The 14,781-nt window shown below is 37.7% G+C and overlaps 3 protein-coding genes across 3 annotated transcripts; 2 read left to right on the plus strand and 1 right to left on the minus strand.

Moving 5' to 3' along the window:
* Nucleotides 1-1,154: 1,154 nt before the first annotated feature.
* Nucleotides 1,155-3,632, plus strand: LOC111802653 (cytochrome P450 714A1). The gene is made up of 4 exons (XM_023687094.2): nt 1,155-1,583; nt 1,931-2,402; nt 2,635-3,016; nt 3,083-3,632. Exons 1-4 carry the CDS (start codon nt 1,271-1,273, stop codon nt 3,506-3,508), a joined length of 1,593 nt encoding a protein of 530 aa, XP_023542862.2. The 5' UTR covers nt 1,155-1,270; the 3' UTR covers nt 3,509-3,632.
* Nucleotides 3,633-5,473: 1,841 nt separating this feature from the next.
* Nucleotides 5,474-8,032, plus strand: LOC147793800 (cytochrome P450 714A1-like). Its single transcript, XM_087126422.1, has 4 exons — nt 5,474-5,822; nt 6,141-6,612; nt 6,813-7,194; nt 7,261-8,032. The coding sequence occupies exons 1-4, from the start codon at nt 5,510-5,512 to the stop codon at nt 7,684-7,686; spliced, it is 1,593 nt and encodes a 530-aa protein (XP_086982548.1). The 5' UTR covers nt 5,474-5,509; the 3' UTR covers nt 7,687-8,032.
* A 163-nt stretch (nt 8,033-8,195) lies between these two features.
* LOC111801852 (uncharacterized) lies at nt 8,196-14,675 on the minus strand. The gene is made up of 8 exons (XM_023686050.2): nt 13,580-14,675; nt 12,374-12,450; nt 12,079-12,247; nt 11,546-11,634; nt 11,252-11,416; nt 10,994-11,071; nt 9,997-10,100; nt 8,196-8,631 (listed from the first exon to the last, which is right to left on the minus strand). The coding sequence occupies exons 1-8, from the start codon at nt 14,241-14,243 to the stop codon at nt 8,526-8,528; spliced, it is 1,452 nt and encodes a 483-aa protein (XP_023541818.1). The 5' UTR covers nt 14,244-14,675; the 3' UTR covers nt 8,196-8,525.
* Nucleotides 14,676-14,781: the final 106 nt, after the last annotated feature.

The raw sequence follows: 14,781 nt of genomic DNA on the forward strand, positions 1-14,781 counted from the left end.
ATATTTCATTCGCATCAATTTTCTTCTTTATTAAAAATATATTTCAATTATTTGTCTAACTTCTGAAAACAAAATATATATGTCTAGAAACTTAATTTTTAAAAAAAATTATGTTATAATGAAACAAGGACAATAATATAGAAAAAGGAATGAATGAAAGAAAAGAAATGATAAAGGAATTGATTGGTGGGGACGGTGGACGACATGTCGTAAAGCGATTGCTAAATTTGCATGCATTATTGCTAATTAATAATTATATTTACATTTTAAAGACCGTTGGTTCTTGGTTGGTTGGATATGGACGTTTCTGCCCTTGGAAGTTCAAACTTCAAACCCAAGCGCCAACTGTTACCGTTAATTATATTATTATTTTAAATATTTTAAGATATTATTATCTCCGGACTTAAAAATATTATTTAATATAACCTAATCAACTGATAAATTAGTATTAACTAACCATTACTAATTACCTTAAATAAATTTAAGTTTAATAGAAAATATAGTAAACCTCAATAACTTTATTAAACTAAACCATGGTTAAGTTCAATTAGATAAGCTTGGTAATCCCAAAAGAGTAATGATAAAATTAAACTCTTGTTGAAGCTCGAGAGAAGAACAGATAAGACCTAGTGGTCAAAGTCTACATTGACTAAATAACGAGAAGATCATAAATATCTTCATTAGCATAAGATATTTTGAGTAAAAAAAAAAAAAAAATCTTACCCGACCGACAATATCATATTATTGTTAAGATCTGTTGAGCGCTGTAATCTCTAACAAATAATTATTTAATTTTCGACATTCATTAATTTACTTTTATGCACTTAAGTAACTTGAACGGTACTTAAAATACATTAACCCTGATAACTTTAAATAAAACTTTACGTAATCAAAATCAAAACTTCTAAACTCGTACACTCTTACTTATAAAAGATAGAGTTCACCAATAATTAGCCTAAATAATTCGCTATTAAAAAGAGGAAGTTTTTCTAATCACTAACCTAAAATATAATGAAACGTCTTAAGTTATCATTAATACTATATTAGCATTAATTAATCATCCATGTGTTATTCTCAATTTTATGATGTCTATTATCTATAGTATATTTATATTTGTGACATATTTTTTTTTAATGTTTCATTAATTTCTTTTAGAGTATGATAAAAATAGTTTCGATCTCTTCGTCTATTATGTATTATTTTTTCTCTATATAATACCCGAAAGATTACAAGAGGGAAGATCATAAGAAAGCTGAAGTTTTGGATTGCGATGGAGGGGGCTGTAATTAGTGGTTTCGTGTCGGTTTTCCCGGCCGCGATTGCGGTGGCGGTGGTGGCGGTGTTGGTCCATTTGTACTTCTATAGTGCATGGAGGAAGACGGCGGAGCTGAGGAGGAAGCTGCGAGAACAGGGAGTGATGGGTCCGCCACCGTCGGTTCTGTTTGGTAACTTGCCGGAGATGAAGAAGATCCAGTTGGAGGCGGCGGCTATGGCTTCTCCGCCGCGTCATGCGTCGGCGATTGTGGCTCATGATTATACATCCACCCTCTTCCCTTATTTTGCTAAGTGGAGGAAGCAATATGGTATTTGGCTAATTCCGACTCGGTTCGAGGTTAAGTTGGTTCAGGTTCTTCTAATCGTATGAGAGAAATTTATAAACTAGTTCAAAATTATAAAATTTTCATTTGTTTAAACTCAACTCGACTTAAATAAGTTCATAATCATATGGGTTGAGTTGGGTTCGATCGAGCTTTTCAGGTTCTCGAGTTTTTTGAACACCCCTATAAATTAGAGTGAAAATTTCTCTCTAGTAGATGCGTTTTAAAAATCGTGATGTTAACGTCTATACATGACGGGTCAAAATTGACAATATTTGCTAGCGGTAGGCTTGGACTATTACAAATAGAAATTGAAATTTTTTGTTTGGTAGGTCCATTATACACATACTCGACCGGGACGAAGCAGCATTTATACGCCACCAAGGTGGAGATAGTGAAGGACTTGACACTCTCCAACAATCTCAACTTGGGCAAGCCCTTGATCATCAACAAAAGGAACGCTCCCCTCTTTGGCCACGGCATCACCACCACCAACGGCTCCCTTTGGGTGCTGCAGCGCAAGATCATCGCCCCCGAGTTCTTCATGGACCGGGTCCGAGGCATGGTGGCACTGATGGCTAAGGCGGGGTCGTCCTTGATAGAGAAATGGGAGGCGAGGATCGGAGATGGATCCATGGTGGAGATTGAAGTGGATGAGAATCTCAAAGAATACTCGGCCGACGTGATAGCTAGAGCTTGCTTTGGGAGCTCGTACGAGAAGGGGAAAGAGATTTTCACGAAGATTAGGGATCTTCAGAAGTTGCTTTCCGAGGAGAGCATTCTAATTGGTTCCATTCCTTTAAGGTTCGTTCGATATCATTATTGTTATTGTTAACGTTATCGTTTGACGCCTTTAAACATATTTTGAAAGTTCAAGAATATTCTTAGCGTTAATACATGTATGGAAACGTAGATAAAACCGTCGTCACTTTTTTAAGATATCCATGAACTTTCAAAAGTAGCATTAATAACCTTAAATTTTTTCTTTTTGTAAGTTCATAACGCTCGACTAAAAAAACGTAGAAATGATGAACAGTAACAAATTTTTTAAACCAAGCAAACACAGAAGAATCAAAAAGCTGGAAAAGGAGATCGACTCATCAATATGGGAGACGGTTCAACAGCGCCGAGAACAGTGCTCCAAAACCTCCTCATCCAACAAGGATCTATTGCAGCTGATAATGGACGCCGCCATGACTGAGTCAAGTTTACCAGCCAAACAGTCCTCCAAAAACTTCATCGTTGACAACTGCAAGACCATGTATTTCTCCGGCCATGAAACCACCGCCGTCTCTGCCGCTTGGTCCTTGATGCTCCTCGCCCTCCATCCCGATTGGCAAGACCGTATCCGCTCCGAGTTTGCTCACACTTGCCCCGACGGTCGCTTTGACATGACGTCGATTTCTCAACTCAAATCGGTAAATTATCTCTCTTTAACAACCGAACATATTCTCCCTTGTGTCTGAAATGATCGATGTGTATAGGTGAGTTTGGTGGTTCAAGAAACGTTGCGGTTGTACCCGCCGGGCGCATTCGTGTCGAGGGAGGCATTTGAAGAGGTACGACTTGGGAACTTGGTCGTTCCAAAGGGTGTCTGCACATGGACTTTGATTGCGACGCTACATAGAGAAATTGAAATATGGGGAGAAGATGCGAATGAGTTCAAGCCAGAACGGTTTGCAGATGGTATATCCAAGGCTTGCAAGGTCCCACAACTCTACATTCCCTTTGGGGCAGGTCAACGATTGTGCTTGGGGAAGAACTTTGCACTGGTTGAGTTGAAGATCATAATTTCTCTTATAGTTTCTAAGTTTAGATTCTCGCTATCTCCTCAGTATTGTCATTCTCCTTCTTATAATATGATCGTGGGGCCTTCAAACGGCGTAAAGATTCTACTTCAAAGGGTTTGAATTAGAGTTTAAGAAGTCTATAAATAATGTTATTTAGTTTAAGGGTCTGTTTATAAATGGTCTGGGTTAGGTTTAAAAAGTTTGAATTACTAAATACTACGGTGTGTCTATGCTTATAAATGTACCCTATACTGACTTCGTGTGCTCGGGTAATCGTACAAGGTCTTTAAGAAACAAAACAAACTCTCTCACTGTTTGCATTAAGGTTATGTCGATCTCAAGACGTCTAGTGTCAATTACGTTGGCCAAAACCCCTCAAGTAGCTTGATAAATAAGCTTTCATGCTTTTAATGCTGAGACCATCTTAGAAACAACTTCGATCCCAACCATTTAAACTTGAAGTTTTCTTGGGACGGTGATTAAGTACCACCTTTTGATAACTGCTAATGTTGACATGATTCTCGACCCGTCACTCCATTTCCAAGATCACGTTGAAATCGTATAAATCATTTACCGTAGACCTTATGGGACAAACATTGCTAGGATAAGTTGCGTGTGTCAATATAATCATCGTAAACAAATCAAATAGATTTTACTCTTAAATAGCATCGATGCTGTAATGAAAAATATTTTATCATTCAACTATAAACTAAGCCCTCCTCGAGACAGTGATAGGGTAGGACTTCATCACTCAAGTTTTAAATATTTATCTCGTAAAATTATATTTCAGCTCTCTATTTATCTAAGTAAGTAATCAAAATGATAGGTATTAACTGACCATTATTTTAAATATTTTAAGATATTATAATCTCCGAACATAATAGAAAATCATCCATAATAAAGTAAATATAGTAAACCTCAATCACTTTCTCAAACTGAACCATGGTTAAGTTCAATAAGATAAGCTCGGTAATCCCAAAAGAGCGTAGACACACCTTGACTAGATAAGACCTGTGTGGTCAAAGTCTCACATTGACTAGATAACGAGAAGATCATAAGTATCTTCATGAGCGAAAAAAAAAAAAAGTTATTAGTATTATCAAAACGAACAATATATCGAGGTCTGTTGAGAGCTGTAACCTCTAACAAATAGTTATCGTTAATAGTTTTCGACACTCATCAATTTACATTCCTGCACCTAAATAATTGGAACGTGCCTAAAATACATTAGTCCCGACAACTTTTAAGAAACTTTACGTGATTAAAATCATAACTTCTAATAACAGCTATTTAGCTCATGGAATCTTCCATTGTGTATGCCAATATACTAAGGGAAAAAACCCTTTTTCTTTCCATAAAAATAGTGAAAGAATCAACAAGATATCACTCACAAAAACAAATATAACCATGAACTTTTTTTAAAAAAAGAAAAACACTTTATTAGCCTAAATAATCCGCTATTAAAAAGAGGAAGTTTATCTAATCACTAACCTAAAATACAATGAAACGTCTTAAACTGTCATTAATACATATCAACACGTAAAATGGGTATCCAAAAAGTTTTTATTGTTTATCCGTTCGATATTTCACTTTAAAATTCTAAATTAAAATGAATTAGTTGCTTTAACAAAAAAAAAAAAAAAAAAAAAATGAAAAGTGATTAAATTTGCTAAGATTACTATCAAATTCCTTTTGAAGCATGAAAAAATAAAAAATAAATATTAATATGAATGAAATTGTGATGTGAGATATTTATTATTTTGTAGTATATTTATATTTGTGATCATTAATTCCTTTTTAGAGTATAATAAAATTGGGTTATTTCGTTTCTTTCGTCGTCTAATGTTAATCGTGTTGGATGATGAAGTTTTGCATCGACTAATTTAAGGAATGATCATGGGTTTATAATCAAGTAATAATATCTGCATTGATACGAGCGAAGTCTAAAGCAAAACTATGAGAGCTTATGCTCAAAATAGACAATATCATACTTTTGTAGAGGGTGTGTTCGTGTTTATCTAACAAATTCTATGTCTATTACTTTTTTTTTTTTTTCTTCTATATAATACCCAGAAGATTATAAGAGGGAAGATCATAAGAAAGCTTAAGTTTTGGATTGCGATGGAGGGGGCTGTAATGAGTGGTTTCGTGCCGGTTTTTCCGGCCGCGATTGCGGTGGCGGTGGTGGCGGTGTTAGTCCATTTGTACTTCTATAGTGCATGGAGGAAGGCGGCGGAGCTGAGGAGGAAGCTGCGAGAACAGGGCGTGATGGGTCCGCCACCGTCGGCTCTGTTTGGTAACTTGCCGGAGATGAAGAAGATCCAGTTGGAGGCAGCAGCCATGGCTTCTCCGCCGTGTCATGCGTCGGCGATTGTGGCTCATGATTATACATCCACCGTCTTCCCTTATTTCGTTAAGTGGAGGAAGCAATACGGTATTTGGCTAATTCCTAATTCCGACTCCAATTGAGGTTAACGGGGGAATTCATACACTAGCTTAGACTCGTAAAATTTTCATTTATTTAAACTTAACTTAACTTAAATAAGTTCATAATTATACGGGTTGAATTGGGTTGATCGAACTTTTCAGGTTCTCGAGTTTTTTGAACACCCCGACTAATTTTTACTTTTATTTTTGGATGAGTATAGATGAGAGTAGAACGGAACATTTCTTATAAGAATGTAAAAATTTCTCCCTAGCAGATGCGTTTTAAAAACCATGATGTTAACGTGTATGTTAACGTGTTTGGGAGGTCCATTATACACATACTCGACTGGGACAAAGCAGCATTTGTACGCCAACAAGGTGGAGCTAGTGAAGGACTTGAAACTCTCCAAAAACCTCAACTTGGGCAAGCCCTTGGACGTCAAAAAAAAGTTTGCTCCCATCCTTGGCCACGGCGTCATTGTCTCCAATGGCTCTTTTTGGGCGCTGCAGCGCAATATAATCGCCCCCGAGTTCTACATGGATCGGGTCCGAGGCATGGTGGCATTGATGGCTGAGGCGGGATCGTCCTTGATAGAGAAATGGGAGGCGAGGATCGGAGATGGATCCACGGCGGAGATTGAAGTGGATGAGGATCTCATAGAATACTCGGCGGACGTGATATCTAGAGCTTGCTTTGGGAGCTCGTATGAGAAGGGTAAGGAGATTTTCACGAAGATTAGGGATCTTCAGAAGTTGCTTTGCGGGAAGAACTTTCTGGTTGGTTCCATTTCTTTAAGGTTCGTTTGACACCTTTAAACATTTCTTAAAAGTTCAAGAATACTCTTATCGTTAATACATGTACGGAAACGTAGATAAAATCGTTGTCACTTTTTTAAGATATCCATGAATTTTCAAAAGTAGCATTAATAATTTTTTTTTTTTTTTTTTTTTGTAAGCCCATAACGCTCGACTAAAAAAATTTAGAAATGATGAACAGTGACAAATTTTTTAAACCAAGCGAACACAGAAGAATCAAAAAGCTGGAAAAGGAGATCGAATCATCAATATGGGAGACGGTTCAACAGCGCCAAGAACAGTGCTCCAAAACCTCCTCGTCTGACAAGGATCTGTTGCAGCTGATAATGAAGGCCGCCATGACTGACTCAAGTTTAGGACCCAAACAGTCCTCCAAAAACTTCATCGTTGACAACTGCAAGACCATGTATTTCGTCGGCCATGACACTACTGCCGTCACTGCCGCCTGGTCCTTGATGCTCCTCGCCCTCCACCCCAATTGGCAAGACCGTATCCGCTCCGAGTTTGCTCACACTTGCCCCGACGGTCGCTTCGACATAACAGCGATTTCTCAACTCAAATTGGTAAACTGCTTCTCTTTAACAACCGAACATATTCTCCCTTGTGTCTGAAATGATCAATGTGTATAGGTGAGTTTGGTGGTTCAAGAAACGTTGCGGTTGTACCCACCGGGCGCATTTGTAGCAAGGGAGACACTTGATGAGGTACAACTTGGGAACGTGGTCATTCCAAAGGGTGTGTGCATATGGACTTTGATACCGACACTACACAGAGAAATTGAAATATGGGGAGAAGATGCGAATGAGTTCAAGCCAGAACGGTTTACAGACGGTATAGCCAAGGCCTGCAAGGTCCCACAACTCTACATGCCATTTGGAGCAGGTCATCGATTGTGCTTGGGGAAGAACTTTGCATTGGTTGAGTTGAAGATCATAATTTCTCTTATAGTTTCTAAGTTTAGATTCTCGCTGTCTCCTGAGTATCGTCATTCTCCTTCTTTTAGAATGATTGTGGGGCCTTCTAACGGTGTGAAGATTGTGTGTCAAAGGGTCTAATAGTATGCAGGTGTGTAATGGTTTTTAATAGGCTTAAACCATGACCCACCAAATGTACCCTATATCGACTTCGTGTGCTCAGGTAATCGTACAAGGTCTTTAGGGAACAAAACAAAGCCTCTCACTATTTGCACTGAGGTTATGTCGATCTCAATACATCTGGTGTCAATTACGTTGGCCAAAACCCCTCAAGTAGCTTGATAAATAAGCTTTTATGCTTTTAATGCTGAGACCATCTTAGAAACAACTTCGATCCCAACCAGGTCATGAATATTTTATGATTCAACTATAAACTAAGTTTTTCTCAAGACAATAAAAGGGTAGGACTCATCGTTCAAATCATGAATATTTATCTTGTAAGATTATGTTTCAGCTCTCTATCTATCCAAGTAATCAAAATGATAGGCAGATTGAATCGACTGCCAAAGTCATGACAGACCAAAAAGAACACCTCAGAAAAAGTGCATGGAACAACAATATCTGGAATTTGTAACATGAAAGACGGTGCATGGAACAACAATTACTTGACATAGAAATCAATATCAAATTCTGTTTACACCATCACTACAGACTGACCATCGCATTCACATGGCAGCCCTTTCCAGACCTAAATTACAGGGAATAAATCTTTACAGATAACACTTATCACCAACAATTCATATAAACAGCTCTCAATGATTATAAAGCATTTTGAATTTGACAATATCTTAAGACTTACCTCGATGTCTAGTTCTCCCTTTTTCTTTGTTCTTCTACTTCTCCCTGTTTCCATCTGATAAACAATATCTTTCTTTGTTGAAGTGATAGTATTGTTATGTCGAGTAATCAACGGTTTTCGTCTAAAACAACTGGAAGAGTAAGCTGGTTGACCCATCACCGAATGTTCGAAGTTCTGCAGGCTTTACGAGTGCCCGGCAAAGAGGGCAAGTTCTTTCTCTTTCAAACCTGAGAAAACGAGACATCGAACCAGTCAACGAAAGCGCAATCACAGTTGTAACAGCTGAAGCTAATTCCTGATATGGGTACATGTATGTCTAGTGTGAAGAACGAAAGAAAACAAAAGAACGAACCCACAAAACGACCAATAGAGTCGAACCAAAACCCCTGAACTAACTATTATGCAAAAATGACTCTAATCCAAAATATCCCTACAAGATAATTACAAAAAGGCGAGTACTCTTCATCGACCTTAACGCCTGGTATACTTTTAAGGTTTAAGAGTAGAATTGTCTAAAAAATTCTTGAATGTCCATAAATAGGCTTCTCTAGCAAAGAATCTCAGAATCCTAACTCTCCAAGTTGGTTTAAAAACCCAAGTCAGCAAGTTGCTACCTACAAACTCATAAACTGGCAAGTTGCTACATGATGTAGCTCCTAAGCTGGAGCAGTGTTGTCCAGATTTACTTAAATTTTTCAGAAACTAATGCTGTCTTAGATTGCAAATTGTTTTATCGATATCAATTACAAGCGTAACGGGCATAAACTTTCGAGTTTAAGGCACTGTAGTCCAACAAAACAGTGAATATTCATCCTAAGAAGGATGGAGGAAGCAGAATCACATCCATTGATCATATACTTTTCCTCAAAGATAACTGAAATGTGCATGTTCCTCTGAGTCAATTTGACCCTTGTTGTTATCATAATAACTTAAACCCACTATATATATATACCAGTGTTTTCAAGGCAACCCCAAGTGCATGCCTATGGAGTGAGGTGAGGCGAGGTAGGGCCATTGCAACTTGAAGGCAGCCAAGGCGGACAACTAGGTACTCGCCCTGCAGCACCGTTCTGTGCCTTTTCATGACAAAAGGAATAGTCTTGTGACCGACTTGTTTTTCGACATTTTGTGGGCAATGTTCATTAATCAGGCTTTTCGTAATTACCCTCTTAGTCTCATTCTTTTGGATCGGATTCCATCCGTGTAATTAGTTTTGGGGTTTTTTCATTAATCGGCCTTTTTTTTTTTTGTTTGCCCTTGTACAATCTTTCATTTGTATATATTATATAAATAAATAAATAAAAACTCCCACTTCTATGTATTCAACCTCTATTGCCTCGTTTGCACTACAGCAGCTTCATTCTTCACATTCTTATACTAATACCATACAACTCCAAACCAAAGAGAAGATTTATAACGCCCTTCAGTTTTTCTTCAAGCCAAGAGGAGCAAGAACTTTTTGTTGATAAAGAGCTTAATAATTACTACGGTTAAATTCATATCTTGGTCCTATGGAAGTCTGCTATGAATATAGTAATGAACTGTTGGTAGTATTCAGAAAACACAAGAAAAAGTGAAGTCATCATACTAACCATTCAGAAACACAATCTTCACAAAAGATGTGCTTACAACGTAACAGGATTGGAGCATTCATCTTCTCCTGGCAGATAGCACAGAGGTCTCCCGCAGCATTTACCTGCAATGGAGTGAAAAAAAAGTATATGGAAAACTTAATGGAATAGAATTATTTCTACTCTTTGATAATGTAATGTTAGAGAAATCACAGGACATAGATATTTATCAGGATAGAGACAATACATTTAATCAGTCGTGTACATAACAAAACTAATGTCAAAAACTTTTCCTGATTCCATATGGATGATATTTTGCAGGAAATGATCAGGACCAATTGCCGAATCACGATAACGACTATTTTTCTCTTGATGCATAAAAAAAAAATGAAAACTAAAATCGAGACAACAACTAGAAAGACATTTTCGATGAAAGTTTTAGAAATACACGAGTTACGTCCTAGAACAAATATTAAACAGGATATATCAATGACCTTAGTTACTTTATGCAAGACAATGCATAAATCCTCAATTAGTGCTTTGTTCAAGAATGTCAGCATGATAAGTCGAGTATAGAAAATTGGTTCAATGACATCATATAGTTATATGCGATGACTCAATCATGCAACTTCAACAACTACAAAGGTTTAAGTCTCCACATCAAGAAACGATGGGGGGACATCGGAGTAATTCATCAAAAAGAAAAGCGATGTCATTTCTTCCACCGAATCCAGTACCCAGTAGGCTATAATACTATCATGAATCCATGAGATAGCAACAAGGGAATCCAATTATCAAGAATATAAGAAAGGATGACTCGTAACATTAAGAAAGCATTAAAGGAGACATTGAATCATCTAAAAGGCTTCAATAAATAGATGTACCGTTTTGTTATTCGAGGGATTTATTAGTTGGAATAAGAAAGTAGTTGTGTAGAGTCATATGCAGGGAGAGACACGAAGCTCTTTTAAAGAAGATGTCAAATGAGACTACCAACAGACATAATAAGTGTACTTGCCTGTTCTGATGTGGCATATGATCCATAATGAACTTCTTTTTGTGATAGAGCCTTAAATGCAGCAACGAATGATTGAATCTAAAGAGGAAATAAGGAAAAGAAGATCGTGAACCAATTTGGTTTCGAAGAACTATAACATAATATTAAATCATTAAGTGCTCATTCAAGAGTATAAATATATAAAAAAATTTAAACAAAATATGAAACATTCAGTAAAAAATGAAAAGAGACTATATCTCAAGGATGTTAAAAGCAAACCTTCTCAACCACAGACGTTAGCTTGAAGGTTAAATACAATCCTGTTGTCAGTGATGAAAAGAGGCTCCCTTGATCTTTATTCAAGAAGAACCGGTACCATACGGGTGCTGGTAATAATGCACGGTACAACAGAAGAGAGTATTCCACAAGCGTTAAAATTTGACCCTAAAACATGAACTATAGACAATCAGAGAACTACAACAACGTGATTGTCAGATATTACAATGACATTAATGGTTAATATGAGATAGACACCCATCATATGATTAATCTAATTTTGAGAACCCACAATACCTGCCGGCGAAAATTATGGCCTCTGCCATTTTTGTAGTAGATAAGAAGAAGACATTTGAAAGCCATTGCCAACTGCCTCACCATCGTATCTAACAACACGATACAGTCCAATATCAAAGCCAAAAGGGTAATAAGTATATTAAAATGGAATGTTTGAAAAATAGCACAGAAAATTGTGAGAGAAATACAACGAAAAAGTCAGAATACGAGGAAGATTGGACAATCTAAAAATGAAAAGGAAAGCAAACTACATTCTTTCACTTTTTTTGCAATTATCCGCGTTCGTATCTTTAAAACTATGGTGGCAAGTTCCAAATAGATAGCATAAAGATAATATACCATTTTCCGTCCTTGTTATATTGCCATTCAAGCTATCTAATTAGAAATAGCATTGTGATACTGACCAGAGTGCAGAACACATAATACACCAGGGTGAAATTTTGCATACATGTTCCAAAGCTCCATTCCATTGTCAATCCAATCACTATATTTACAGAAAATTAATGAGCTAAAGCAGTGGGAAAAATTATTACCGTTAACCAAAATGATGTACAAGGCATGCCAAAAAGGTGGAACTGTCTTTGGTGGAAGCATGACTAACGGGGACAGAAGATCATCACTATGACACCACCAGTAAATCCCAATTACATGAACCAAAAATGCGATAGAAGTACCGGCAAGGACAAAAATTTTCCTTTCCCCCTAAAAAAGGAAAAAAAAAAATCTTCAGTATATATTTCTTGCAAGGATTCTCAATGAAGTTGAAAAGGAAATAACTTCATAAATTCTAATAGATAAGATGAAGTCTGGGTTTAGGTTTAACACCACCTTTAGAGCAGTCTGTTTCTTGACAATATCGTTCGACTTATACAGAACAGCTGAGACCCAAATTGTGATGAAAAAACCTGGAAATATCAAAGAAATAATTTCTCACCATTCAGAAGAATGTTACAGCAAGAGAGTAAAATGAAGAAGACAATAAAATAATAAATAAAATGAACACTACATGCCTATGTGATTACACCCAATAATAGTGTTGTAACTCCCTTTGTTTAAGTAATGGAAGATGATTGAGGTATATGTTGACTACCAAACAAACATATCCAAAAATATGTTCCAAACTTGAATGGTAAAGTGACATCTCCAAACCAAATGATTTGATACTACCATAACTGTTGCCAATTTGTAATGACCCAAGCCCACTGCTAGCAGATTTTGTCTTCTTTGGGCTTTCCCTTTCGGGCTTCCCCTCAAGGTTTTTAAATAGCGTCTGCGGGGAAGAGGTTTCTACACCCTTATAAGGAATGTTTCGTTCCCCTCTCCAACCGATGTGAGATCTCACAATCACCCCCTTTGGGACCTAGTCTCCTCGTTGGCGTACCGCCCGGTGTCTAGCTCTAAAACTATTTGTAAAAGCCCAAAGAGGACAATATCTGCTAGTGGTGGGCTTGGGCCGATACAATATTCCTTTTCAAGGCATATTTGATTTTCCAATACATGAAAACATGTTCTAGTAATAGAAACCGATTATCAAGAATGTTAATTCAGTTACTTTTCTTCATAAGGCTTCAATTCTAAAAATTAAACTAGTTCTGATGCGATTCTATTTTCTGGATGATTTTATCACTACCTCATACAACAACTACGTTGCAATAAACCCTTCAATATACTGCAGTAGTTTTTAGGTTGCGGCAATGGAATTTCAGTACTCAAGCATGGAAAAACACATCCAGTGCAATTTACCACACCAAACCAGTATTTAAATCAAACCTTATCCTCTGCAATCAAGCCGTAAGTCAGCTAAAAAGTATAGGGACTAACGGAGCGAAATTTTAATAGATCCAACAAAACAATGGCCAGCGTTCTCACTAACTCGTATCTTAACAAGGACTAGTAACAACCAAGTTAAGTGTTGAAATTTACAACCAACACTAGTATGATATTTGATGCTGACAATCTATGATCTGTCAAAGTGGTGCCAAGTGTAAAAGGCAATGAAATTTGAAACAATTGTGGGAGGGCAAAAGAGCGCACCTTCTAAATGCTGACGGATAAAGACTATAAGCAATAGCAAAGAGAATGGAAGAATCTGTTCAATCCATCTGGCAACCTGCTGAATATCATATCTCTGGTATGACGAATCTCTATTGGCAGTCTCTTCCGTGCCATTTCCAGATTCTGCATGGACACGACTGCTTCCCGATTGAATAGATGAAGAAGAAGTTGACACCAAAGGAACTCGTTCCTCGTCAGGGGATTCCGGCTGATCCCCAGAAATAGGAAGCCTGGCATTTTGCTCATAACCCGCTTGTCCAACCGGAGCCTGATTTGGCGGCAACAACACACTGGGAGAAGGATCTTGCTCACCAGACCCAATAATCCTAATCGAAACCTCCCCAGAGGAGACGGTATTACCGGAAGAGGTTGAGGCAGTAGAAGACGAAGAAGTGGTCATTAAGTGATTTTGATTTTGAGAATAAACCCGCAAATCAGGAGTGGAAGCGGCGTTGATTACAGGCTCCGATTCATGACGAACAGCCCTAGTGGGAAGAATTCCAGAGTAATCCAAGATGACGGACAAAGGCGAACGGAAGAAATTCAGCGAAGGGAGCGAGACCCCATATCTGGAGGAGGTACGAGCACTTGTGGGTGAAGAAGAATTGGAGTAAGGATCGGAATTAGAAGCCGATGTCTCCATTTTCTGAGATACCCAAGTGACCAAAAGCCCTAATCTTCGATCTTCGATCTTCGACCTTCCCCCTCCTTTCAAAACCTATACCGATCCGACCCCTCGAAATCCCACCGCCTGAAAACAAAATTACGATGATGGGCAACGAGAAAACAGGCCTAAACAGCTGGTAATGACGGTGATTCCGTCGGAAAGCGGCGGAGGGAGATGGGTCGGAGGGTCGCCGGTGGATTTGGGGAAGGAAAAGAAAATTGAAGAAAATGGGTGAGGAAAAAATGAAAAATTGAATGGAGAATGGGACGTAGAGAAAAGTAAAGGGTGAAGGGAAGGGAGTTCCCGAGGAAGCCGAGTCGTATTGGCACAAAAAATGCAACTAATTCAGCTCAATGCTCATAGCCTCGGCCTCTTGAAGAGTCTGTGACAGATACGAAGAAAGCAGACCGTTGAAGCTTTAGTCAAGAAAAAACAATACTCATTTTGGTATATACATAAATATTTAAATATTTTTTAAATTTCAAAAATTCATTAATACCTTTAATCCATCAAA

The sequence above is a fragment of the Cucurbita pepo genome, chromosome 1, assembly GCF_057944985.1.
Source record: "Cucurbita pepo subsp. pepo isolate OVF chromosome 1, ASM5794498v1, whole genome shotgun sequence".
Taxonomy (NCBI): Eukaryota; Viridiplantae; Streptophyta; class Magnoliopsida; order Cucurbitales; family Cucurbitaceae; genus Cucurbita; species Cucurbita pepo.

Coding starts and splice junctions, on each gene's coding strand:
- LOC111801852 (XM_023686050.2), bottom strand. CDS start 14,243: ATGGAGACATCGGCTTCTAATTCCGATCCTTACTCCAATTCTTCTTCA. Junction 12,248..12,373: donor AGAAACAGACTGCTCTAAAG/GTGGTGTTAAAC, acceptor TTCCTTTTTTAG/GGGGAAAGGAAAATTTTTGT. Junction 11,072..11,251: donor TAACGTCTGTGGTTGAGAAG/GTTTGCTTTTAA, acceptor TTTCCTCTTTAG/ATTCAATCATTCGTTGCTGC.
- LOC147793800 (XM_087126422.1), top strand. CDS start 5,510: ATGGAGGGGGCTGTAATGAGTGGTTTCGTGCCGGTTTTTCCGGCCGCG. Junction 5,823..6,140: donor TAAGTGGAGGAAGCAATACG/GTATTTGGCTAA, acceptor CGTGTTTGGGAG/GTCCATTATACACATACTCG. Junction 7,195..7,260: donor CGATTTCTCAACTCAAATTG/GTAAACTGCTTC, acceptor CAATGTGTATAG/GTGAGTTTGGTGGTTCAAGA.
- LOC111802653 (XM_023687094.2), top strand. CDS start 1,271: ATGGAGGGGGCTGTAATTAGTGGTTTCGTGTCGGTTTTCCCGGCCGCG. Junction 1,584..1,930: donor TAAGTGGAGGAAGCAATATG/GTATTTGGCTAA, acceptor TTTGTTTGGTAG/GTCCATTATACACATACTCG. Junction 2,403..2,634: donor ATTGGTTCCATTCCTTTAAG/GTTCGTTCGATA, acceptor AATGATGAACAG/TAACAAATTTTTTAAACCAA.